This window comes from Kogia breviceps, chromosome 1 (genome assembly GCF_026419965.1).
Source record: "Kogia breviceps isolate mKogBre1 chromosome 1, mKogBre1 haplotype 1, whole genome shotgun sequence".
In the NCBI taxonomy this organism is placed as follows: Eukaryota; Metazoa; Chordata; class Mammalia; order Artiodactyla; family Physeteridae; genus Kogia; species Kogia breviceps.
The window spans coordinates 115830172-115856740 of NC_081310.1; the positions used below are offsets into that span (position 1 = coordinate 115830172).

A 26569-nucleotide genomic window follows, 5' to 3' on the forward strand; every position below is an offset into this window, starting at 1 on the left:
TGTAAATTTTGGAGATTAATTCTTTGTCAGTTGCTTCATTTGCAATTATTTTCTCCCATTCTGAGGGTTGTCTTTTCATCTTGTTTATGTTTTCCTTTGCTGTGCAAAAGCTTTTAAGTTTCATTAGGTCTCATTTGTTTATTTTTGTTTTTATTTCCATTTCTCTAGGAGGTGGGTCAAAAAAGATCTTGCTGTGATTTATGTCATAGAGTGTTCTGCCTATGTTTTCCTCTAAGAGTATTATAGTGTCTGGCCTTGGTGATAGCACTATTAATTTCTACAATTTTTATTTGCTTCTTTTTTTACTTCTAAAATTCTCTATCTTGTCATTTAGTTTCTTAAATACAATTATCAGCTTTTACCATTTGCTGTATTGATATATTACTGTTAAATCCAATACATTTTTAAATGAGACAAAAATCTATTTAAAACATTATACAAAATGTTGAATCTACTTATCTCCATTCAGTTAGACCACTGCAACAGAGCAAGTGGTTCCCTAGAATCATAATTCTTACAATGACCTCATACATAGTCAAATGAGGAAAGCAGATAACTATCTCATAAATCTGTAACAGATAGTCTCCATAAATATCAGGCATCTTCTTTATGCTATCACTATGGTTAGAAATGTACATGACAGGAACTTCTGAATTCTTTAAGGTCTTCATCAAAAGTGGCTACATATAAAACTTTGTCTAACCTTCCGTTCTAAGTGGTCACCTGCAAAGTTTCCTTTGCACATGATCATCATTCAAAATAATCCATCATTTAAAGATTCAATGATTCTTGACAATCCTTGGAGATATCTGAAATTCTGCTTAGCTTCTGAATTTGACCATTCCACAATTAGTAATACAGGAGATATACATATCATATAGACAGTCTATCTTTGACTGTACTATGTCTGGATTGACTTTAATGAAAAGTTGATAAATTTGCATCAGTCTGGATGAAGGTGGGCCCTGTTGTGTGTTATATGAGTAACATAAACAATAAAGACTGATAAGGAAATTTTCTCTTTCCCTGAGTACACTGGGATCTCTATTGGTTTTGTTTTTAGGGTCTAATCTATATTTTTCTTTTAGCTTCTTACCTCAGAAACAAAGAATTTGCTTCTTGTTCACAAATTTCCTCACTTTCTTTTGCTTCCTATGTTCAATCTGCAATCTTCAGGCTTAAGCCAAGTACAGGTATTTTAAAGTCTGCACTTGATCTTAAAGTCCACACTAATCTCTGGATTTCCTTTTGGTTTATTTCTACTTTTTTCTTTTTACTTTTTTTTCTTTTTTGTAGGAGTGGTTGTTTTATATTGAATGCCAAACATTTTGTGTAAAAAAATTATAAAAATTATTTGAGGCTCAGATGATGTTATGCTAATAGATGAATTACTTTTGTTTCTGGTATGCAGTAAGGGTAGAAATAGATCATCTTAATTCAACTGGGGACTGAGTTGATACAAAGCTGAATTTCAGGATTTTTCGAGAGCTGCTTGATTTCTTATTTACTTTTATTCCTGAGGTGTATTTATTTCTTTAGAGTCCTAACTAAAAGTCCAGGGTGTTTTCTAGTCTCCTCTCCCCCATGGTCAGCCTAATTTTTGCTCCCCATCTTTCAGAGACCATCTGCTCAAATTTCTGCTCAAATCCTCTGCTTCTCCACTGGCTTTTAAAATTATTATTATTTTTTAATTTATTTAATTTCTATTTTTATACAACAGGTTCTTATTAATTATCTATTTTATACATATTAGTGTATATATGTCAATCCCAATCTCCCAATTCATCACCCCACCCCCACCCCCCACCCCATCGCATTCCCCCCTTGGTGTCCATACGTTTGTTCTCTACATCTGTGTCTCTATTTCTGCCCTGCAAACCGGTTCATCTGTACCATTTTTCTAGGGTCCACATATATGCGTTAATATACGATATTTGTTTTTCTCTTTCTGACTTACCTCACTCTGTATGACAGTCTCTAAATCCATCCACGTCTTACAAATGACCCAATTTCGTTCCTTTTCATGTCAGCCAGCTTTTTAATTAGTGAATGTTCAAAAGGAATAGCAGCACCAACTGTTGGGCTCAGCACTTTGGGCTACCCTCTCTATGGGATCTTGGTCCTGCAGGTTCTTTCTTCTTCGGTATATCTCTGATGTCTTGAAATATATATGCTTTATTGAGTCTGCTTTTTCTATCTCTTCTCACTTGGAGGATTATCTTGAAGCAAACCAATCTACCAATGAGGGAATATGTTGCCATAATTTCGAAGTACTTTGTGAGACACTAATAATGTAAACACTAATTTCCAAAAAACACTGTGGGTATTAAAAATATTAATATTCCTTAAAATATTAAAGAAAGTGAAAATTATCAAATTAATACTATATCTCTTTACATTTTGTTTACCATAATTTTTACTGCAATTATATTTTGAGTAGACAGGAGGCTTGAAGCAAATTGTGCAATAATGTTGAGACCATATTTTTATTCCAATTAAGCTTTGTTTCTCTTAAGACCTTCTCCTATATTACTGGGCTTTCTGCATTATTTGGTGTAAAAAAAAAAAACCTTCTTCAATATTGCTATGTATGTCAGATACAATCAGTTATTTTTGTAGAGGCCAAGAAGACATTTCAATGTTATATACGACTTGACACAATTCACTGTGTAACTGGGCAATGAGCTACAGTTATCCAGCCTCCCGGATCCATTGACCAGGAGAATCGCCTCAGTAATTTTTAACAAGCAAAACACTTCTACAAGTTTCCAAAATATCCTCTAGGACTCAGTAATACCTCTTTTGGAAACCATATATTAGAGCTATAAAATCATCCCTGTAGATTGTGCTAGCCTGGGTATGTGTGGATCCCAAGATCATCCTTAGAAGCCAAAGATAGAATGTACCAATCACACTGCATTCTGTTGCCTCTGACACCTGACAACTCCTAAAGTTATCCTAAAATCAAGTGATAACAAGTTAGTATTAATATCTAGGACAAAGGTAAAGAAGTCATCATACACTCAGATATTTCTTCTTGAGTTAGGATGGGAGTGCTCCTAAGCTAGCTAGATACTATTTCAGTAATAATAATCTCTTGCATTGTCACCTACCAAGCACTAGGCAATGAACTGCTTTAATCCTGTTATCTTAATCCTCTCATCAACTCTATAAAGAGGAATTATTGTTCCCAATTTAGAGATGAGGAAACTGTGACTTAAGTAACTGCCTGCAAATTTAAACTATTAAGCACTTCTGTGATTCCACTGTACTCTTACTCTTCCCCTAAGGATTCCAGACCTTTTAAAGCCTCGAGCACCACTTAGGGGTAGAGGGGGGTAACCTGATGGGAACTGCTTGAAGAAAAGGAAAAATGTGCCTAAGAGAGACCTAATTCAGAACTATCTGGGCTCCATTAGGTCTCCAACTCCCCTCTTCTGGGCATTTCCCCGGAATCCCACCCCCATAGGCCACCACTGCAGAGGCTGTGTATTCCTACATCCCTGAACCTAGCAGCCTGCATTTCAGGGCATCCTGAACATGGGGGTCCCTCCTTCCTCAGCAGTACATTTCTGGTGGCCCAGCTTCCAAAGTTCTTCAGCCTACAACCTCAGATCCAGCAAACCCCCTACCTCCTGCCCAACTGCATGATTTTCACTCCCCTGGGCTCCTGGCCTTGGAGGTGCAGTTCCTGCCCCAAGGGTGGCTCTGCAGGATTCCCCACTTGCTGAGTAGGCTAGCTCAGGGCCACTCCTCTCTGGGAGCTTGGCAGCTAGGGCTGCCCAGCTCCACCTCTGTTTCCTAGGCAATGCAGTACACAAACTCTGGCCCTGGTGGCACTGCTGAGATGTGCTTCAATAAAGCAGGTAAGGAGGGCTGTAATGGAGGAGTCAAGAGTAGAGACAAGAGGAAGAGTAGGGAGGCTGAGAAAGAAGGGTGAAGGGAGGGAAAATGTGCTTCACTCCCTTACATGGAGTTGATCTGGTTTTTGTTAAGAGCTGGGCCTGCTCTTAAGAGCTCTGCACCGCCTCCCTACACCCCACCTGCCCCCGAGCTCTCACTTAGACCAGGGGTTTTCCCTCATGTGGAGTTTCTCCTCTTTCTTGATCTTCAGAGCCGCTGATTAACTACTCCTTTGGAACATGTCAACAGAGGAAAGTCTTTCCTCACTCCTGTCCCCCAAGCTTGTTGGGGGACAAGTTTCTCCCTCTTAGGGGAGTGCCCAACAGAGGCCCTGGATGTTACATAGCAGAAGATGTGAGTATTCACCTTCCCTTAGGTGGGTCTCAGGGTATCTAAGGATACCCAAGTTTCCTGGAAGAAAAACTCTATGGGATTTGTGACCTTCAGGGTCCCAACATGAGAAAGTGCCCTGGTCCTCTGAAACCAGCTGTCAGGGCCAATATCAGAAATCAAAGGACAGTTGCTCCCTTTTTGCCTCCCACCAAACGTAAGCCTTGGCCTCATGTGGTCCCCAGTACAGGCCTCACCAAAAGAGACTCCATTCCTACCTCCAAAGGCAGGTGACTCAATAGCTCCCCTTAGTCCAAATCTGGACTGTGGCTGTGCTGGTAGGTCAGTTTATGAAATCATATAATCAGACTGACGGTTGCATTACAGCAGATTCATCTCTGTGGGGCTCAGAGGAGTGGATTCACTGGAAGTAGAGAAATGTCATTCACTCTACCTATCCAGCCACATTCCTTTGTAGAGTTGCCTGGGTTACTTATGTAATTGCTTGTATGGTCTTGATGCAGAGGAATCAAGAAAGAGCAACTGTATACTTACCCATTATTACCCTAGATTTAAAATTAAACAACTGTTTCAACTATTGCAAAGTGAGCTCTTTTAGTGAGGATAAGTGACTGATTTATCTTTGTAGCCCCAGAACCAATAATTAGTCTGCCTTTGGAATGAATGAGCTAAGGAAAAGCACAGCCAAGGAGCATACTCTGGCTTAGAAAGAGGCAACTGGCATTGGGTCCAGTTATAGAAGTAGGGATTGTAACAACTATATTTTATATTACTTGTTTTTATCTTCCCATTTCCCTCCTGTTACTTTATATGAGGGCACTGCTGATGGCTAATTGTTTCGGTTTAAAGTGAAAGTATGAACAAATGAACATCATCCCATGATGATAAATAGCTGATGGAACTTTGGGCATCTCTTGTGTTGAGGTCATGACATGTGACTTGCATTTCGGACAAGAGAGGACAGTAGGGGGCAAACAGGCTGGACCACAACAGATATTTTCCAATTGTCCCTCTACCTCCCTATCTTTCTCCACCTTGCTCTCTGCCCCTGCAAGTTAGTCTGTTTGGACTACATCCAATAGCTCAGTGGGCTCTGCCTGACAAAAGAGTAGATGGAGGAAAGAGAGTGAGGTCAGGGAGTTTATTACCCTAGGGATCACTCCCTTTGAAGTCACATCAAGATGACCATAACCCTCCTTCAAGGTTCACTGCTCCACTCAAGAAAGACTGCTCGACCTCTTCTTCCAGTTTCAGGTAACCTCTCCCCATAACAGCTCCACCGTTCTAGCCCTGGCTTCCTTCACTAGCTCTATGATTTCCCTACACCACTCCCAAAACTCCGTAGTTACTCTCTTTGTAAATGAACCCTCCCCACATTATCTTAATTTGAGTATATCATCTGTTTTTCTTAGGACCCTGACTGACAGACCATATAATCTTGGATCATGTTGCTTAATCTTCATGAGCCTGTTTTCCCACCGATAACATTAAAATATTAATAATTATCTTTCTGAGTGTTCAGCTTATTAAAAGTCTTACTTGAAATAGAGTGTTTAAGGGGTAAGTACTCAAAAATATAATGACTATTAACTATTTGCATTTTTTAGGTGCAACAGAAAAGTCAACTAGAAGCAATTTAACCAAAATGAAAATTTATTAACACTCATTAAACGAAATCTAGAAGAGATGGCTTAATCTGCACTGCTTAATTTAGGTGTTCAGCACAATCATCCAGGACCCAAGCTCTTGATGTGTTTCTTCTCTAAAGGACATGGTCACCCATACCTGAACAAACTCAAAGTCCTGTTGGTAAATATGGAGGAAGGAGGGAGAATAGTTATTAGACAGCCAACTGTGCAGGTTACAATGTTATTAAAGTGTATGTTAATGAGCAGGTGCCCAACCTTTGGTGGCACACCAGAGTGCATGGGGCCCAGAAAGATTCTTGGGGGGTTGCAGTCAGAAGAGCAGGGTCAGAACCAGAAAGACAATACCCTTCACAGAAACCAATGAAGAGGGACTGTTATTCCTGATGACAGTGATGACTTCGCAGAAAGATTCCCATAACTCTGACAACAGCTTCTATTAACTTCCAATCTCACAGAACATGCAGCACCAAGACCGTAATTGTTGGAGTTGTGGGATTGCAAACAACAGACACCAGCTCTGGCTAAATCAATCAAAACAGGAATTCAAAGGAAAGCCTGTAAGGCAACTTACAATCAATGGGCATGTTGCAGAATAGTCTTGAAACACAGGCAGTGTATATAAGTTCATTCTCTAGTAGGTCTGTGTCTTTATTCCCGTCTTGCCCCTAGGTTCTTCATGACCACTTTCTTTCTTTCTTTTTTTTTTTAGATTCCATATATATGTGTTAGCATACGGTATTTGTTTTTCTCTTTCTGACTTCACTCTGTAGGACAGACTCCAAGTCCATCCACCTTACTACAAATAACTCAATTTCATTTCCTTTCATGGCTGAGTAAAATTTTGTTGTATATATGTGCCATATCTTCTTTATCCATTCATCTGTCAATGGACACTTATGTTACTTCCATGTCCTGGCTATTGTAAATAGAGCTGCAACGAACATTGTTGTACATGACTCTTTGAATTATGCTTTTTTCAGGGTATATGGCCAGTAGTGGGACTGCTGGGTCATATGGTAGTTCTATTTTTAGTTTTTGAAGGAACCTCCATACTGTTCTCCATAGTGGCTGTATCAATTTACATTCACCAGCAGTGCAAGAGGGTTCTCTTTTCTCCACACCCTCCTCAGAATTTATTGTTTGTAGATTTTTTGATGATGACCATTATGAGGTGATACCTCATTGTAGTTTTGATTTGCATTTCTCTAATGATTAGTGATGTTGAGCATCCTTTAATGTGTTTGTTGGCAATCTGTATATCTTCTTTGGAGAAATGTCTATTTAGGTCTTCTGTCCATTTTTGGATTGAGTTGTTTAGTTTTTTGATATTGAGCTGCATGAGTTGCTTGTAAATTTTGGAGATTGATCCTTTGTCAGTTGCTTCATTTGCAAATACTTTCTCCCATTCTGAGGGTTGTCTTTTTGTCTTGTTTATGCTTTCCTTTGGTGTGCAAAAGCTTTTAAGTTTCATTAGGTTCCATTTGTTTATTTTTGTTTTTATTTCCATTTCTCTAGGAGGTGGGTCAAAAAGGATCTTGCGGTGATTTATGTCATAGAGTGTTCTGCCTAGGTTTTCCTCTAAGAGTTTGATAGTGTCTGGCCTTACATTTAGCTCTTTAATCCATTTTGAGTTTATTTTTGTGTATGGTGTTAGGGAGTGTTCTAATTTCATTCTTTTACATGTAGCTGTCCTGTTTATGTTTTGGTTTTTGATAATAGTCATTCTGACAGGTGTGAGGTGTTATTTCATTGTAGCTTTGATTTGCATTTTCCTGATGATTAGTGATGTTGAGCATTTTTCAGGTGTCTGGTGGCCATATTTATTTATTTACATTTGGAAAAATGTATTTCAGGTCTTCTGTTCATTTTAAATCAAGTTGTTTGGGTTTTTTGATATTAAGTTATATAAGTGCATATATTAAGTTATATGAGTGCTTTATTATTCTAAGGGATATTAACCCCTTATTGAATGTATGATTTGCAAGTGCCTTCTCCCATTCAGTAGGTTGCCTTTCTGTTTTGTTGCTGTTTCTTTCTCCTTGCAAAAGCTTTTAAATTTGCTATAGCTCCATTTTTCTTTCTTTTTTTCTCTCTTTCTTTCTCTCTTTTCTTTATTTCTCTCTTCTTTCTTTCTTTCTCTTTTCTTTCTTTCTTTCTTTCCTTCTTTCTTTCTTTCCTTCTTTCTTTCTTTCCTTCTTTCTTTCTCCCCTCATTTTGTTGTCCTTGCCTGAGGAGGCAGATCCAAAACAATATTGTTAAGATCTAAGTCAAAGATCTGACTGCCTATGCTTTCTTCTAGGAGTTTTATGGTTTCAGGTATTACATTCTTACATTCAAGTGTTTAAAACCAATTTGAATTTAGCTTTGTATATGTTGTAGGATAGTGTGGCCCAATTCATTCTTTCACATATAGCTGTGCAACATTCCCAACACTATTTATTGAGGAGACTCTCTTTTCTCCCCCATTCTGTATTCTTGCCTCCTTTGTCATAGCTTAATTGACCATATGAACATGGAGTTATTTCTCAGCTCTCTATTCTGGTCCATTGACCTATGTGTCTGTTTTTGTGGGAGTATCATAGTTTTGATGTCATATTTTACATACTTTTATTTTGCCTCCCCTTAACTAATCATTTTAGATGTAGATTATTTTACTACTTTTGTCCTTTACCCTTCATACTAGCTATAGGTGCTTGATCCACCACCTTTTACTTTATGTTTCCATTTACCAGTGAGAGTTTTCTTTCATAATTTTTTGTATCTAGTTGTGGCCTTTTCTTTTCCATTTGAAGAGGTCCTTTAACATTCCTTACAGGGCCAATTTACTGGTGATGAACTTCTTTTACAGTTGCTTCTCTGGGAAACTCTTTTCTCTCCCTCAGTTATGAATGATAACTTTGCTGGGTACATTATTCTTGCTTTTTTTTTTTTTTTCAGCACCTTTAATATATCATGCCACTCCCTTCTGCCCTGTAAACTTTCTGCTGAAAAATCAGCTGATAATCTTATGGGGGTTCTCTTGCATGTAACTAGTTGATTTTCTCTTGCTTCTTTTAAGATTTATTTTATCTTTAACTTTTAGACATTTTAATTGTGTCTTGATGTGGGTCTCTTCTAGTTCATCTTGCTTGGGACTCTTTGTGCTTCCTGGTCTTGGATGTCTGTTTTCTTCACCAGGTTAGGGAAATTTTCTGCCATTATTTCTTGAAATAAGATTTCTGTCCCTTTCCCTCTCTCCTCCTTCTCAGACTCCTATAATATGAATGTTACTAAAATGTGATGTTGTCCCCAAAGTTTGTTAAACTCTCCTCATTTTAAAAATTATTGTTTCTTTTTGCTGTTCCAATTGTATGGTTTCCACTGCTATGTCTTCCAGATTACTGATCTCTTCTTCTCTGTCATCTAATCTGATGGTGATTCCATCTAGCATATTTTTTACTTCAGTTATTGTATTCTTCCCGATTTGTTCTTTTTTATACTTTCTATCTCTTAGTTGAAATTCTCACTGTGTTCACCCTTTCATACTGTATGATCATTACTCTATGATCATTACTTTGAACTCCTTATCAGTAGATTACATATCTCCATTTTGTTCAATTATTTTTTTGAAGTTTAGTCTTGTTCTTTCATTGGAACATATTCCTGTGTCTCCTTATTTTTTCTAACTCTCTGTTTGTTTCTATATATTAGATAGATCAGCTACATCTCCCAGTCTTTTTAAAAATTTTTTGTTTGTTTGTTTTTTGCAGTACGTGGGCCTCTCACTGCTGTGGCATCTCCCATTGCGGAGCACAGGCTCCAGACGTGTAGGCTCAGCAGCCATGGCTCACGGGCCCAGCTGCTCCATGGCATGTGGGATCCTCCCAGACCAGGGCATGAACCCATGTCCCCTGCATCAGCAGGCGAGCTCCCAACAACTGGGCCACCAGGGAAGACCCATCTCCCAGTCTTGAAGGAGTGGCTTTATGTAGAATAATTCCTATGGGAACCAGAGAGCAATCACTTCGGGTCACCTAAGCCAGGCACTCTGGAGGTGTACCCTGCATGGGCCTTCCTGTTGTGGTGGTTCTATGAAAGTTGTGGGTGTGCTGGTAGGTGGGACTAGCCTCCAAGCTGGCTGAAAGTGAAGCTTAGCCACAGCTGCTGTAGGTGCACTGGTGAGCAGAGCTGGATCTGGGGAACTGACTCAGGGTGCAGCTGCAACATTGAAAGCACAGTTCTGGACAGCACTGACCCCTGGAATATCAGACTTAGAATTCACACCCTCTACCACATTCCTCCTCTACCAGGGCCAGAGCCGATTGTGAGTCAGCCCCCCAGAAAAGGGAGACAGTCAACAGTTAGCTTGCTTCAGTCACCCAGTCCCCTTGAAAGAGACAATACTTTCCAGAAGAGAAAAAGGATCCAGCAATCTGCTGCTCCCCTCCCTGATTCCTGATCACAGGGTTCTACATCACACTTATAGCTCAGAAAAGCCTGAGTCCAGCACAGCAAGTGAGCAGTCTTCACTAACAGAGACCAAGAAGGGAGCATTAAGAGAGAAGAAGAAGGTTGAGAAAGTTAAAGCCCATGGGTCTCAAGACAAAATCTGACTGGGCAATCCCCAAAGCCCACTCTAAAATGATCAGAGAAGGTGGCTTGATCCCCACTTTGGGTTAAAATCTGGCTACCACTCAAGTCTACAGTACAAGTTCCAAGGAAAGATAAAGGAAATGGAGGAAACCCAGGGTTGACAGCCATCCTGGCAACTAACCATCCCATCTGATGCCTCCCTGTAGCTTTGGCAATAACCCAGAAACACAGGCTTTCCAACCACACAGGCCTAGAAGCCCACAGTATTAATCATTTTGGATGTTGAGAAGGAACAAAACCATATTTTAGCCATTTGCATTCAGAGACCATACAACCCCCAAAATGGACTACAGTCTTAAGAGATCTTTCACATTCCAAAACCTCAGCTACAACAGTGCCTGCTTTAAGGAGCTACCCAATCAGCTAATGCTATGCCGACACAAGCAACCCCCTCATTCTTCCTATTCATAACCACCAGGCCCTTGACGACAAAGAACAGTACCTGTGCGGGGAGAACACCAGCCCAGTGACACACTGGGAGTGCACAGCTGAGCTGAGGGCACAGCTTGCATTCTTGGTGTCCACAAGGGAGACTGTCCCATTCTCATCACCTGAAGGAAAGAGAGAGTACATCACAGAGATTACGAACATGGGCTTTGGACTCAGCCAGATCTGATTTGAATGCTAGGTCCCCATCTTGAACAAGTTAACCACTCTGAGCAAGTTTCCTCTTTGGTAAAGTAGGAATAACTAGTCATTTGGGGGTTGTGGAAATTAAATTAATGGATAACATAATTGTTATCATAAACTATGTCACCATACACACAGCCACATCACCATGTTAATGCAACTGTCCCTACTATACAACCGTATTCCCCGTGTAGCAATCCACTTGCTTTGCGGCCCACTGACTTCCAGCCATGAATACAAGAGCCACAGCAAAGAGTCAGGAATCAAATCTACTAGGACAAAAATCATCATGTTCTCCAAAGCTAAACTAAAACCACTTTTGGATCATCCCACCTCCCTACACCCCTATTAATATAATTCACCTTGCGCCCAAGTGTGTTGATGAGACTGAGCAGCCAGAGTCTCGAATTATGGAGTCAGCTCTCTCGCTCATCTTCCCCTTCCCAGAGTCAACACACAGTTCGACATGCTGCCTTACCAAAGACAAAGACTTCGCTCTGCTGAGGATGCCAAGCCAGGGAGGCGGGAAGGTAGCCAGAGGCACCACAGCCTGCAAAGGGGAGAAGAGGGGTCTGGAACAAGACTCCGAGCCCAGCTCTGAGCCGAAGCTTCTCAGGCGAAGTCACTCGAAATCCCAGGAGCACCTTTATTCAGTTTCCCAAGCCCTGCTAAGGCAGTCCTGTCCTCATCTTTGACCTTCACAACCTACATCTACCCATCAGCCTCCTGCCCTTTCCAGACGTGAGTCACGGGCCAGTTTCAAAACAAAGCATGAAGAGAACAACTCTGGCCCCTTTGTTCACCCATCCAGGAAATGTAAATCACCCACCCGATAACTAGCCCTTCCTCATGGGGCCCACTGCACACAATGTGCCTCAGTGGGAAAGAAAGCAATTGTGTCATTTGTGTCACTGACTGGGCATCTGGCAGGTTTGCCTCTGACTCTGGCCAAGGAAAGCCTCTTCCAGGTGGATTCCTAGTACCATCTAAAAACAAAATAGCCAAGGCTAGGACTGAAAAGGAAAGAGCATGCACCTCGGTATGATTTCAGAACAATTTGCTGAGCAAGGTTCCAAACCTTGATGCTAAGAAGCAAAGGGAAACAGGAACTTAACGTTGACCTACACTGCCTACATAAAAACATGTGTTCAAACAAGAAATTCCTTTAACAGACACATCCTATGTCTTTGCCTACTGGACATCTGATACAGCCTATTTTTACAGTAGATTGCAAAATCTCTAAGGAAACCTTATAAACATGTCATAATTAGTCACTGGGTTCTTAAAATAAGTCCAAAACATTACTTAATGAGGCCAGTATGACACTAAAGACACATAAAGGAGGCTTAGAGACTCGATGGGAGCAGGGACCCACCAGAAGTCTTTGCTCCTGGTCTTTGCTACCACTGACAGCTTGTGTGCCAGAGCTCAGCACACTGACTGTAGACATGATGTCATCATGTTTATACTTGCAAAACTTGCTGACAATGAGTGTCTCATTCTCATCCAGCTCCCACAATTCAATAGCCACCTGTTGGGAGTGGGGAATAGGGTGAGGAAAACAAGCTTGGATTATGCCAAGACAGCAGTTCACTTCTAGGATTCAAGTAGTCCATTGTCAATAAACTAACAAATTAAGTTATTCCTATAAAAATATAGTCTGCATCTTTAGAAGGTTTAACTAACTCTCAAGCCATTTGCCTTTATTCTGGCATTACCGATGTCCTGCTAAGACTCCAGAAAATTAGGTGGGGAAAGCTTCTAGAAAAAGACAGGGAAATATGGAATGACTAGTAAAATCCATTATCCTGCTTCCAGTAAGAAAACATTGCAAAATAAGTTCTTAGACAAAGATGAATCTCCACAATGATCTGTGTAGCACACAGTCCAGTATGGTTAAATCTTCTCTGTTATTTGGACATTAATAAATATTTGTTGAACTATTTGAATAAATGTCTTACAGAATCATAAAAAATATGTTGAATTATTCAGTGTCTTCTCAGTGACTAAGTTCAAAAACCCTCCACATAGCTGTCCTGAATAAGTAGTGTTCAAGCTCAACTGTCAGAGAGGCTCAACATTTAATGTCCCACTTTTACTTTCCATGCAATGTCTGCCAACACCCAAATGATGTTTTTTTTTTTTTTAAATTCCAGAGTCTCCATTGCTGAGCCTGACATTCAAAACAAAGAAAGCAAAATGAGAAGAAATGGAAAGACACAAGTAGTACAGATTGGACATTCTTTTCTCTGAGGTGCCCATTCAAATTTTTACCCATTTTTAAAATTAGGTTCTATTTCTTACCATTAAATGTTACTTCTCTCTCCCTCCCCCCTACCCCCACCCCTGCCCCACATATAATTTTTCTGATATGATTCCCCAACCACCCTAAAAACTCTACTGTTACTCTCCCAGAGATTCTCTCAAACATTACGGCCATACACCTCTACAAATGTGAAAATCAACATTGATAAACACTATCATTAAATCCACAGACCCTATTCAAATTTGGCAATTGTCACAACAACACATCTTTCTTATCTCATTCAGGAATACGTGTTGCATTAGATTTTCATGTTTCATCAGTATCCCTCAGTCTGAAGTAATTCCTCAGCCTTTTTATGTCCCTCATATCCTTGGTACACATACAGTCACTTTGTTTTTGCTAGTTCACATTCTCCCAGGCTCCTGGCCCTTGGAGGTGCAGGTTCCCACCCAACGTGGCTCCGGGGCAGCTCCGCTTGCCGCGCATGTGTGCTAGGAGCCACTCCCCTCAAGGAGCACCAGAGCTGGAGCTGCCGGCCAGCCTCTGTTTCCTAGGTAACGTAATACACAAACGCTGGCTCTAGTGACTCTGGCGCAATGTGCTTCAACAAAGGTTGAAGGTGAGGAGGGCTGAGTCAAGAGTAGAGGCAGGAGGAAGAGTGGGGAGACTGGGAAAGACCAAGGGGGAAAGGAGGGAAATGTGTTCACCCCCCTCCTTGGATTGGTCACCGTTTTGTTCAGAGTTCTGTCTGCCCAGGTCTCTGTTCCCCTTCCTCACACCCCGCCTGCCCCCAAGCTCTCACTTAGACCACGGGGCCTTCCCTCATGTGGAGTTTCTCCTCTTTCTTGCTCTCCAGAGACGATGGTTAATTACTCCTTTGGAACATGTCAACAGAGGAAGCTCTTTCCTCACTTCCACCCCCCAAACTTGTTGGGGAACAAGTTTCTCCCTCTTAGGAGAGTGCCCCACAGATGTTACATAGCAGAAGATGTGAGTATTCACTTTCCTTTAAGTAGGTCTCAGTTCCCAGACTATCTAAGGGTATCTAAGTTTCCTGGAAGAAAAACCCTGTGAGATTTGTGACCTTCAGGGTCCCAACATGAGAAAGTGCCCTGGTCCTCTGCAACCAGCTGTTAGAGCCAATATCAGAAATTGCATTGCTTGCATTGCTCCCCTTTGAATCCCCACCAAATGCAAGCCTTGGCCTTATGTGGCCCCCAGTATAGTTCCCACACCATTCCCACCTACAAAGGAATCAATAGCTCCCCTTAGTCCCAACCTGGACCGTGGCTCTGCTGGTAGGTCAGTTTATGATATCATATAATCAGACTGACAATTTCATGAGAGCAGATTCATCTCTGTGGGCCTTAAAAAACTGGATTCACTAGAATGCATAGAAATGTCATTCACTCTACCTATCCAGCCACGTTCCTTTGTAGAGTTGCCTGTGTTACTTATGTAATTGCTTGTATGTTTTTGATGCAGAGGAATCAAGAAAGAAAGAGCAACTTTGGCAGAGAAGATTCAGGAATACTCTACGTTCATTCTGTTTTAATATCTATAATGTTCTCTATGTGTGTTTTTTCTTTGTTTGTTTTTTATATACTACCGGAAGATGTATGGCCTGGCATACAACCTCTCTAAGATCCCGACCAGTATAAAAGGATATGCTTTTGGAGCCAGAACAGCTGTAAGGTTTAAGCCAATCAGCAAGGTTAGAAATGGCTGAATGTACTTAGATTTTAGTGTGATCCATGATACTGCATGTATTTGCATTGGGGAGCAAAGCTAGAGGTTTCCTAAAGGACATGTCCTGAAATTCAAGAAAAAAAGTCATTTAGATGAAAACTACTAAGAAGCCTATATGAAAAGCTTAGATGTTAACATTGCAAATGTGTATGTGTTAGTATCCTGGGAGAGTGGAAAATAATTCTCAGAAGGAATGGTACCAAGGCAAGGCTTCAGTCCTGAGATACCTGATGTTAAAATACCAGAAGCTTTGTTTATATGCATCATATTATCTTGTCAGTTAAAAAGCAAATTCCAACTTCTTCACCCTTTTGTGTGATTGGACTTCAAGTTTTCAGTATAAGCTCCTAATCTCTTGTTGGACATTTTCTTGATGCTGAAGCTCAAGAGGGATACTGGCTCTAAAAGAATCTCTGAGTGGGATGGTGGGGGTAGTAGCTGCAATAGTTACCTTGGCTCTCTACCCACCATAGGTTTATTTCTACAACCTAAGCATTAGGTACCTTTAGGTAGCTGAACCATACCCTTATGTTGGTTTTCTACCTATTGTAGGCCTATTTCTATAGCTTGAGGTGGTTCAATCATAGCTCATACATGAACAAGGAGAGGATGATTTTGTTTTTTCTACTTAGAAGGCTTTATATTACGCTCTAACATATTGATATTTTTTCTTGGAAATAGGATATGACACCTTACCCAGGCATGTACCAAACAGTCGGTCCTCAGGAGCAAACACACAAACAAAATTTTGCTCCATTTAATGCCTTGTTGCCTCGATTTAGGACATACTCTAAGGACACTTGTTATCCTGGGTAAGTGCCCCTCTTTCTGGTGCACTTCAACAAAGAGCAATAGGAAAGGAAGTACAAAAAGGGGTTACATCCCAACTATGCCCTCTAAATAAGAAACTATCTATATTTAAAGATTCAACCTCTTGCCTTCCAGGTCTCTAGAATTACAATATTATTATAAAGGATAGTGATTCATTCAATAAATATTTATAAATGGCCAAGCAGTTTTGTAGGTTCCAAAGATTTTGCACTAAACCCACAACGCAAGGTTCCTGATTCCTTGGAGCTTACACTCTAGAGTCCAGGCAGGTGAGAAGCAAATAAACAAGAAAATATCAGTGGTAATAAGGAGAGTGACCATATAATTTATTAGCTAGTGTGTCACTTCTGAGAGTGAAAAGGGATCTTATTAATAATTATACTAAGACTGTAGCCATAAGCTAGGACTGTCATGAGTACACCAGGAAGTATAGTGACCTAGTGATGTGCTTAATAAAACCAAACAAGATGATATGATATGGAGTGATGGCTGGAATCTACTTTGGCAAGGACTGTCAAGATAGGTCTTTCTATGGAAATGACACCTGATCTGAAAGCACAGTGATAAGACTAAAATGGCCCTGTGAAGATCTAGGCCTAGAGCTTCCCAGGAAGGAGGAACTGCAAGTACAAAGGCTGTAAATTGGGAAGAATTTGGTGTGAGGAAAAAAGAAAAAAGGCTAGTATGGCTACAGTGTAGTGAGCAAGGAGGAAATGAGAACAGAGGAGGAGGGACTAGAGTATATAGGCCTAGTAGACCAAGGAAGGCATTCTAAGTGCTTTAGGAAGCCATTCAGAGTATGCTGTATTGTAGGGCACAAGGTCAAGGTCTTTCTTTTACTGGTGAGAATTCGAAGGATAAGAGAGTGACTGTAACACTCTCAAGATTTCAGTAAAGGAGTAGAAGTGTTAAATCTTGATTCCCATGACCACTCTATGTGTTATTTCCACAGCAAAGAGTCTACACCAAAAGACAAAGTGTTATGAACAAAGGCAATACAAAATATTCCATTGTCAGGAAATTTCACATCATGGGCAGAACTTAAGCATCACTGTGGAAGATCTCTTTTATCATCCACAATTTCTGGGATCTTTTGGTCTCTCAGCTAAGAATACTGAGGTTCAGAAATATTTTAAATTAGAGTCGATTTTTACCCTCACTGCATGTCAAGACTAGAACTCTTGAACACTAACACCTATTTAGAAATGCACTAACAGGCAAAGGAACACTATGCTTGCCTGACATTAAGATCTAATCAGTCTGTTGCCTTTTCCAAAGGAGTGAGGACTAGTTCAGGTGAACATGTGGTACTGATGAGGTTTGTACATGGTCACTAACTTATTCAACATAATATTTTATATTTTTATTTCTAGCGCTGGCACATATAACCCAGATATAAAGCCACCCCAAAAAATCACCTGGCCAATGAAATTTGGATCTCCAGACTGGGCCCAGGTTCCAAGTCTACAGAAAAGAACCCTGAAAGCTGAGGTAATAAGATTGGACTTCTGTGGAATCCTGTATTTAATACTTCCACGTGTATCAGTGATTCTTAACCAGGAGTCTGTGAAGAAGCTTCAAGAAATCCTTGTTCCCCTGAAATTACTTGCACAATTTTGTGTGTATATGGATATGGGGATCCTTTTGGAGAGTTACACAATTTCACTTGACTTTTAAAGGTGTGTGTGCTGAACAAAAGTCACATTTTCTTTCCTTTTTTTTTTTTTTTTTTTTTTTTACATTTTCTTACTTAAACCTCAAACAACCTTTTGTGGTAGTCCAAGATAACTATCCTCTATGATTGAGGAGTAAACTGAAGCTCAGAGGGATTAAGCAGCTTGTAGCTGTGACTCCTAAGCCAGTGCTCTTTCCATCACAACACTTGAGTATTAGATCATCAAGCAGCTGTAGATAATTCTGGCAAGAACATGGATTTCAGGGACAGACTGCCTGGGTTCAAATACTAATTCCACATTTGCTTGCTGTGTGTCCTCTAACTTTTCTAAGTCTCAGTTTGCTTGCCTTTAAAATGGATGTAATAATAGACTCAATCTGATAAAGTTGTGAAGATTGAGAGATCGTAGAAAAGTATTTAGCACTGTACCTGTAACATAATAAACGCTCAATCCATGTCAGCTATCATAATTCCAGAGGTGCCCTTTTTTCCCCTAGTGGAACTTTGGATTAATTCTACAAGTATTTATTAAATGCCAAATGAATTAACATAATTGTGATAGGGCCTATGGGTAACATTCAAGAATTAAACACATAATCTTTGTTTTAAAGAAATTTACCAGGTATACTTGAGTATTTACCAAGAGAAAATAATCCCTATGATATATCCTAGCGTAAGATGACAAAGAGTAGATGTACATAGCAATGTTGAGAGACTCACTAAGGCTAGACTCCTATGGGTTGGGGTTCAGCTAGGCCACAACAGCTATAACATACAGTTCTATTTTGCACAGCCAAGAAGACCAGATGCAGAGGGTTTTCATTCTAATATTGACCTAGACAATATTCTTTCACTGCAGCTGCCCACAGACAAGGAGTTTAGAAAGCATCTGAACCGTGTGGCCTACCTAAGCCTGTATTACAACTGAAAAGCTGTGACTACCTTCACGTGCTCCTCCTGACGACAGACTCTCCAGGATTGAGGACAGAGCTGCTCTTGTCCTTCTGCATTGCTCTGGCCCCCCTGTCTGCCAGCATGGGGCACAGGGAGGGGCAAGGGGCTCATAACTACTATATAACAGCATAAAGACTAGTTCAGAGGGTTCTCTCTCCATGTGCTGGTTTGTTGTGTATACATGTAGATGGGTCAGGGGGGTTTCTACTGAGTGTTCAGTGGGGTGGCTTCAATTTACTGAAATACTTGTGGGTCCCTGCCCTCTAGCTCTAATTCCCAGGCACAAGTTTTATGTTTTCTACCACTAGCCCTGGTGATAGGAGACTGTTGGTCTACACATATCAAGGATTTGGATGTCTTGCTTGGACCTGTATTTGGGTTTGCTGTATGCAGAGGATTCTTAAGGCAGAATAAATGTTTTAGGAGCTCTTCCAATTCCTGGACAAGATGGCAGAGTGGAAGGACCTTGAGCTCACCTCTTCTCATAAGCACACCAAAACCACAACTAACTGCTGAACAACCATTGATAAAAAAGACTGGAAACCACCAAAAAAGATTCTACATCCAAAGACATAAAGAAGTAACCAAAACAAGACAGTAGGAGGGGCACACTCATGATATAATCAAATCCCATACACCCTGGGTGGGTGACCCACAAACTGAAGAATAATATCACAGAAGTTCTTCCACAGGTGTGAGAGTTCTGAACCACACATCTGGCTCCCAGCCTGCAGGTCCGGCATCAAGAAGAGCCTTCAGAGCATTTGGCTTTGAAGGTCAGTGGGGCTTAATTGCAGGAGCTCCACATGACGGGGGGAAACAGAGACCTCACTTAAAGGGTGCACACAAAATCTCACACACACCAGGTCTCAAAGCAAAGGCAGTAACTTCATAGGAGCCTGGGCATGACCTACCTGCTGGTATTTGAGGTTCTCCTGGGGATGCGGGGACAGCTCATCCTGGGGACATAGACACCAGGGGTAAAAATATTGGGGAGTGTTCATCTGCATGAACTCTTGCTGAAGGCTGACATCTTGCTTGGGTCATTAGCACCAAGACCTGGCCCCATCCAACAGCCTCTAGGCTCCAGTGCTGGGATGCCTCAGACCAAACAACAAACTGGATGGGGATACAGCCCCACCCATCAGCAGACAGGCTGTCAAAAGTCTTCCTGAGCCCACAGCGACCTCTAGACATGCCCCTTGACATGGCCCTACCCACCAGAGAGCCAAGACTCCCAGCTCCAACCATCAGTGGGCAGTCACTGACCCTTCCCACCAGAAAGCCTGCACAAACCTCTAGACCAGCCTCACCCACCAGGGGGCAGACACCAGAAGCAAGGAAATTACAGTCCTGCAGCCTGTGGAACTGAGTCTTCAAACACGGTTCGGAACCTACCCTGGGACCAGCTTGTCCCTGGTCCTTGGGAGATGAGAAGGGAGTGTACTCCTGGGATACATAAGACATCCCCTACAGAGGGCCACTTCTCCAAGGCTGAGAAATATAACTAACCTTCCACATACATCAAAATACAAATAGAAGTTTAGACAAAATGAGATGGCAGAGGAATATGTTTCAGATGAAAGAACAAGATAAAACCCCAGAAGAACAGCAAAGTGAAGTGGAGAGAGCCAATCTACCTGAGAAAGAATTCAAAGTAATGATTGTAAAGATGATCCAGGAATTTGAGAAAAGAATAGATTCACAGAGTGAGAAGTTACAAGAAGTTTTTGACAAAGAGTTAGAAAATATAAAGAACAACCAAACAGTTGAAGAATACAATAACTGAAAAGGAGCTCTTACAAGTGTCTGAGTTCCCTGGCATGGAGTGGGAATGTCCTGATTTGATTGCCTTTCCCAGATTCATGTAAAACTCACAGAGTCAAAAATCGCCCCTTTCAGGGACTTCCCTGGTGGCACAGTGGATAGGATTCCACACTCCCAATGCAGGGGGCCTGGGTTCAATCCCTGGTCAGGGAACTAGATCCCACATGCATGTTGCAACTAAGAGTTTGCCTGCCACAACTGAGGAGTTCATGTACCGCAACTAGGGAGCCGGCAAACCGCAACTAAGGAGCCCATGTGCTCCAACTAAGGAGCTGGTGAGCTGCAACTAAGGAGCCTGCCTGCCACCACTAAGACCCCACACAGCCAAATAAATAAATATATAAATTTAAAATCCACCTTTCCCATTACATCATCTATTTAGTCTGTCAGTCATCATCATATTGAGTTCCTACCATGGATCAGGTAGTGGCAAGCACTGGGGATACAGCAAGAATCAAAATAAACTTATCTACTGGCTCCTTGGGCCTGGCTAAAGTATGAGAATGACTCCCCAGAGAGGCTAGTGGATTGTGTCTGTCCCCAACTCCCAGTTTTAATGATGCACTGAAGTCTCACAAGTTACTCTAGGTGTGTCAGGGTCAGACCTCATAGGAACCACATTCAAAGTACTTATCTAGACATTGACTGGTGTCTACCCCACTTTGTGCATATTTAAAACTTTGAAACCATAGATCTTAGTGAAATGGGCTCCTGATGAGCTTAAGATTCAAAGCTAGAATTGTAATTTTTTACACTGTTCATCCCTTATATCCATAGCTCTCAATATTGTCATAACCAAACCATTCAGTGTTTTTATAAGCATATAGGACTTTTTGGCCTTCAGTCCAGACATTTGTGGCTTTATTTAGGAATATGCAGATCTATGCGGGGAATGAAGAAGGCAACATTGAACACGTCACAGATTATGTCATGTATTGGAAGAGAAAGGACTTAAATGGGAGAAAAATAGTAAGAAATGGGAGGGGGATGGAAAAGGGGACGTTGTGAAATATCTACATTAATTTCACGTTTCTCTCAAAAGTGATCTTGTTTCATAAAATGAACACAAATTTCTATGAAAACAGGCTACAAACAAGTGAAATTCTAATTCTGTACCCAGAGGTTGAGAAATGGTAAGCATGATCATATATGCTGAGATGATTCTTCCACAAACATTCTAGTCTTTGGCAAACACAGCTAATCATTATCTGGATTTTCAGCATAGAATTTGAGTAAAATCAATCAATTCAGATTGGCAGGGAGATCAAAATATTTGCCATCCCCAGGCTAGACTGTTGAAATCCTTCTCCACCTATTTACATGGACGTACTAAAATTCAATATTGCTTTGGGCTGTGGGAAAGATGGTGCCATACACTTCAAAACCCAAAAAGGAAATTCAGATTGATTTTTTTTTAAGTGAAAAATATTACACAGCCATCAACCTGCCTTTCCACAGGCTTCTATGCTCAGAGCTGTCAGATCTGTGAAAGCTGGGATGGATATAAGATCTCAAGAGCAGAAGGGTAGCGAGATGACTTGGAGAGTGTAAGAATTTTCCCCAGGGCATTTTAGCCTGAATTAGCGATGTTAGTTACCTCATAGTAAGCCCAGAAGCCAGCCTCACCTGTGTAAGGACCAGATGAACCTGCTCCAGAGAGTAGGCACAGACTGAGGTGTCAGAAGTGCTGAGCCGGAAAGTCCTCCCATAGGTGGGGAAACACATGATGAGCTTCTCTGAAGGGACCCCACTGTCTATCCAGGACTTCATGGCATATTCCTGCAGAAGGTAACATAGACATTATTCCTCACCAGTGTTTGTTCCATATGATTAACAAAGTTTAGCTAATTGTCCCCCAAAGAGAAACCCTGTTTTCCAACAACCAAGGCTCCCAATCCCTTCCCCATCTCCCTTCTGCATATGATTTGAGTCTTTTCTTTCTTACACAGTTGCAATAACACATGTCACCTCCATCCTTGTTTCCTACATGCAGGAAAATATTGTGTCCTATACATGGTCCCCAGCCACCATGGAAGTCATAGGTCATCACACTGATGGGATCAAGGAGCCTGGAACAAGAGATTTTGAGCCATCAAGATCCTGGGAGCATTTTCTTATAGACAATTTAAGAGCAAGAAATGGTAGCTGTGGAAATTCATGATGTTAAGTAGATGTCCATATAGCCCCACTAATGTGGCTTCCTTGGTGTCTCCAGGGAGCAGATTATCTTCTGTGACTCCCATAGGGCTAGATAGAAAGTCTCCTTTACTTCCTTGAAAGATTAAGGGCAAACCCAGAGAAGAGGGAAGGATATGTTGTTAGAAGAGTGTGTTTTAGAAACACACATCTCCAGGGCCATGGTAAGCACAAGTGAGTAGCTTTGTCAATAATAGTTTTCCTGATCTTACAATCTTTTCCAAAAGGAACTGCTAATGAGAATTTCTATTACATATAAGGATTTGCCAACGTCTTGAATCTTGTTCCTCTTTTCCCCAACACCCATCATAGTGGCAATTTAAAGGAGTCAGCTCTTTATCTCAGAGCCATTAATTCCCCAAACTTCTTTGGCAATTGAAGGTACCAGCTTTCTCAACATTATGTTTACATAACTACTTGGGATGCTCTCCACCAACAAGTTTACAAATCTCTGCTCTAGGATTTGGGGGCCCTGGGAAATTCATCTCACTCACTTCCCAACCTCTGCAATTTCATATCCTGTGTCAATGGTCCCTTTACCAGCAGATACAGCTGTTGTGATCAGTAGTCTTGGGTATCCTGTTTCCTTAGCCTCTTCTTCAAAAGCCTGTAGCATGGGCTTCCCTGGTGGTGCAGTGGTTGGGAATCCGCCTGCCGATGCAGGGGACACGGGTTCGTGCCCCGGTCTGGGAAGATCCCACATGCCGCGGAGCGGCTGGGCCCGTGAGCCATGGCCGCTGGGCCTGCGCGTCCGGAGCCTGTGCTCCGCAACGGGAGAGGCCACAGCAGCGAGAGGCCCACGTACTGCAAAAAAAAAAAAAAAAAAAAAAAGCCTGTAGCATTTCCTGGAGAGAACAAAGGGTGAATTTTTGCAGTTGTCTTCATTATCTCTGTCCAATAGTATGTACATTTGGGGCTGCTTTCCAGCTTATAGCAATTCCCTTATTTCTGGAAATAACCCCTGAAATATAGGGATAGGTTCTGGCAAACCTATAGGTTCTAGACCAAAGAGATACAATGACACTAACAGTCCTTGAATCCAAGTCACATTTAATGACAATTCTAAAGAAAAAGCCCAGGAACTCCTGGCAGAGGGTCTAGGAGTTATCTTGCCTGCTGTGACTTCACTCTCCCCTTTAAAGCTCTAGTCTCTCAAGTTTTAATAGCCATGCCTCTTTCCAGCCTTCAGTCCTTTGCTAATGCTGTTATCACTTCCTTAGAAAATTATTCTTCCTATCTTTTGTATGCTTGGCTCCTTTTAACTCTTCATATTGCAGCTTAAATATCACTTCCTCTGAGAAGGCCCCCCGCCCCAACCATCCTATTTGCTGCTATCACTGCTATCACCATTTGCAGTTATTTGATTTTTTATTTTTTCATTTTCTTTTTCTTTCTTTTCTTTTTGTTCCCCTCTGTATCCTCCACTATGCTGTAACCCCCCAAGAGCAGGGATCATGCTTGTATTGTTCACTGCTCTATCTCTAGTGAAAAGCACAATGTCTGGATCACAGTAGATGCTTAATAAATACTTACTGAACAAATGATATAACAAATGGTTCCACCTCCTCAACTCAAGAACATCCTCCTTTGGTTCCTTCAGATACCAATATCCTTTCAATAAATCCTCTTTTGGCTTGAGTTAGCTAGAGTCTGTTTCTGTTGCCTGCAAACCACAAACACCTTCACTAGTGTACTTTTGAGGGCAGCATCCTTTGCTATCCCCAGGAAATGCAACTCTCACAGAAAATCTACTAAGGTATCAGCCTCTCTACAAGAAGACACAGAGCTAGTGCTTCATTCCCACCTTAATCAAGATGGTAAATCGCTGTTTGTCCTCAGGTGGGAGGGATATTCCCTGGGATATTCTATATCCCCTGGATATTCTATAACCAAGTCAATGCCATCAAATCCATGTTGACGAAGGAAGTCAATGAGAGAACAGATGAAGATTTTGCTTTTGACAGCTGTGGAGACCATGATGGTGAATCTAGGCAGAGAGTTTGTCTGTATTAACATCACAGATCCAGGAATCCTCCCCACACCATTCTAATATTAATTTTTAATTTGCATTTTATAATAACCCCTGTTAGATTTTTACAGTTAAAATGAACTCAAAAACGTTAATGTTAATTAATGGATGAATATTTTTAATTTAAACTTTTTTTCTTTGATATACTCATTGAATAGTATTTTTCTATTTATTCATAAGGTCAAAGGTACATGTACATTTTCTTTTTTAGTGAGATCTTTCAAGGGCAGTGGTTTAGATAACTATATTTCTTTGATTCTATGATGTTTGTTTTTTATATTTACTCTTCCCAAATTAAGATGTGATTTACAATCTGTGAATACATTTAATGAGGCACTTGTGACACCACAAAGAATATGCTATTAAATATTTTCTGAATCCTGTATTCGTAGGTGCCTTAATATCTAGAAAATTTAGCTCCTCTGCCATGGTCAGCAGTTTTATAGTCTATAAACACATGTTTATACACCCTCAGAGGGGAGATCAAGATGACAGAGTGAGAGGACGTGGAGCTCAAATCCCACCATGAACATATCAAAAACACATCTACATGTGGAGCAGTTCTCACTGAAAACAAACTGGAGACTGGCAGAATGACTCTTATACAACCAAGGCTGTAAGAAAGATCCACATGTAATCAGGTAGGAAGGGAAGAGAAGTGATCAGGTCAGGACCTGCACCACTGGGAGGGGACACAGAAGAGGAGGAGGATTATGTGGGCTCAGAGTTCCTCCCTGGTGGGCCACATATTGGACGTCCCAGCCCTGGGGTCCAACACCAGGAGGATAATTCCCCATAGGCGCTTTGAAAACTAGTGGGACTGGCAAGGAGCTATAAGAAACCTAGACTCCACTCTTGACAAGTGTACACACACTTGGTAATCCTCAAAACAAGGTGAAGGAAGCAGACTGAAACTGCCTGGGACTCTGACCGGTTTCCTACCACTGCTCCAGCCTCAGCAGAGCACCCTCTCTGACTCCTCTTTCTCTGCAGTGCAGCTCCACAGTAGGGTCAGAGCAGCTATGGCCCAGCGGACCGTGTAGTTGTGAGGGATGTAGCTGGCTTGGACCCAGAAGGCATCTCAACAGGACAAGGGCAGCCATTGCTGGAGCCTAAGGAGGCAGTGGATCAGGATCAGTCTGGGCTGCTCACTGCTGCTGGGACCACAGCAGCCTGCGCCCCAACCCATACTGGGGTTCTAGTCCTGACATCACGAAAGGAGAAGGAAATGCAGAGTTGGAAAGAAGGAGGGGAAAAGGAGTAATGATCAGGAAAACTGGAGTGTCGACAGGAGGCTGTGTTACTCCTTATCTAGTTGTACCTGCCTCAGAAGAGTCAAGCCTGAAACAAACAAAGAAACAAAGTACAAAAACAAGGAGTCCTCAAATGGGCTTCCCAGTTAGGACCTGCTGCTACCCAGGAGACTTCCAGGATATCAAGGGCCCAAAGGCCTTTGATTTATCAGTGGCCTTTCAGAGCCCAAGGCATTGGGGCAGGGCGGGGGGAGCGGCATGTAGAAGCCTCACTGAAACAGAAACCTGCCCTCCTCCCCATTCCCAGGGACACCCCATGATCTGTGGGAAGGAAGAAGGGCAAAAAGTGTAGGAGACTCACAGGCCCAGAGCAGCATCCTTCCCACCATTCCTACACACTGGCCACCTTGGGCAGCCTCTTGGCGCAGTCCTCATGTAAAGAGGAGACCCCTTTTATCATTCTGAGAACAGCACAGCTGCCACCTTATGATCACAGATGCCCAAGGCTGTCACATTCATATCTCCACCCATCCCATCTCATCCCCGACTCATGAGAATCTAAGGGGAAGAGAATCCCAGAAGAGTTCCCTCACTAGCCCAGGCCTGGCTACTTTGAAAGAACTG

The 26569-nt window shown here is 41.6% G+C and overlaps 1 protein-coding gene across 1 annotated transcript; it reads left to right on the forward strand.

Annotated features, from left to right (window-relative positions):
* The first annotated feature begins 3847 nt into the window (after nt 1-3847).
* On the forward strand, nt 3848-18614 carry CIMAP3 (ciliary microtubule associated protein 3). The gene is made up of 6 exons (XM_059082049.1): nt 3848-3866; nt 14288-14421; nt 15047-15145; nt 15862-15992; nt 17385-17502; nt 18546-18614. Exons 1-6 carry the CDS (start codon nt 3848-3850, stop codon nt 18612-18614), a joined length of 570 nt encoding a protein of 189 aa, XP_058938032.1.
* The last annotated feature ends 7955 nt before the right edge of the window (nt 18615-26569 follow it).

Coding starts and splice junctions, on each gene's coding strand:
- CIMAP3 (XM_059082049.1), top strand. Junction 15,146..15,861: donor GGTTTAAGCCAATCAGCAAG/GTTAGAAATGGC, acceptor TCTTGGAAATAG/GATATGACACCTTACCCAGG. Junction 17,503..18,545: donor AAAGAACCCTGAAAGCTGAG/GTAATAAGATTG, acceptor CTTTCACTGCAG/CTGCCCACAGACAAGGAGTT.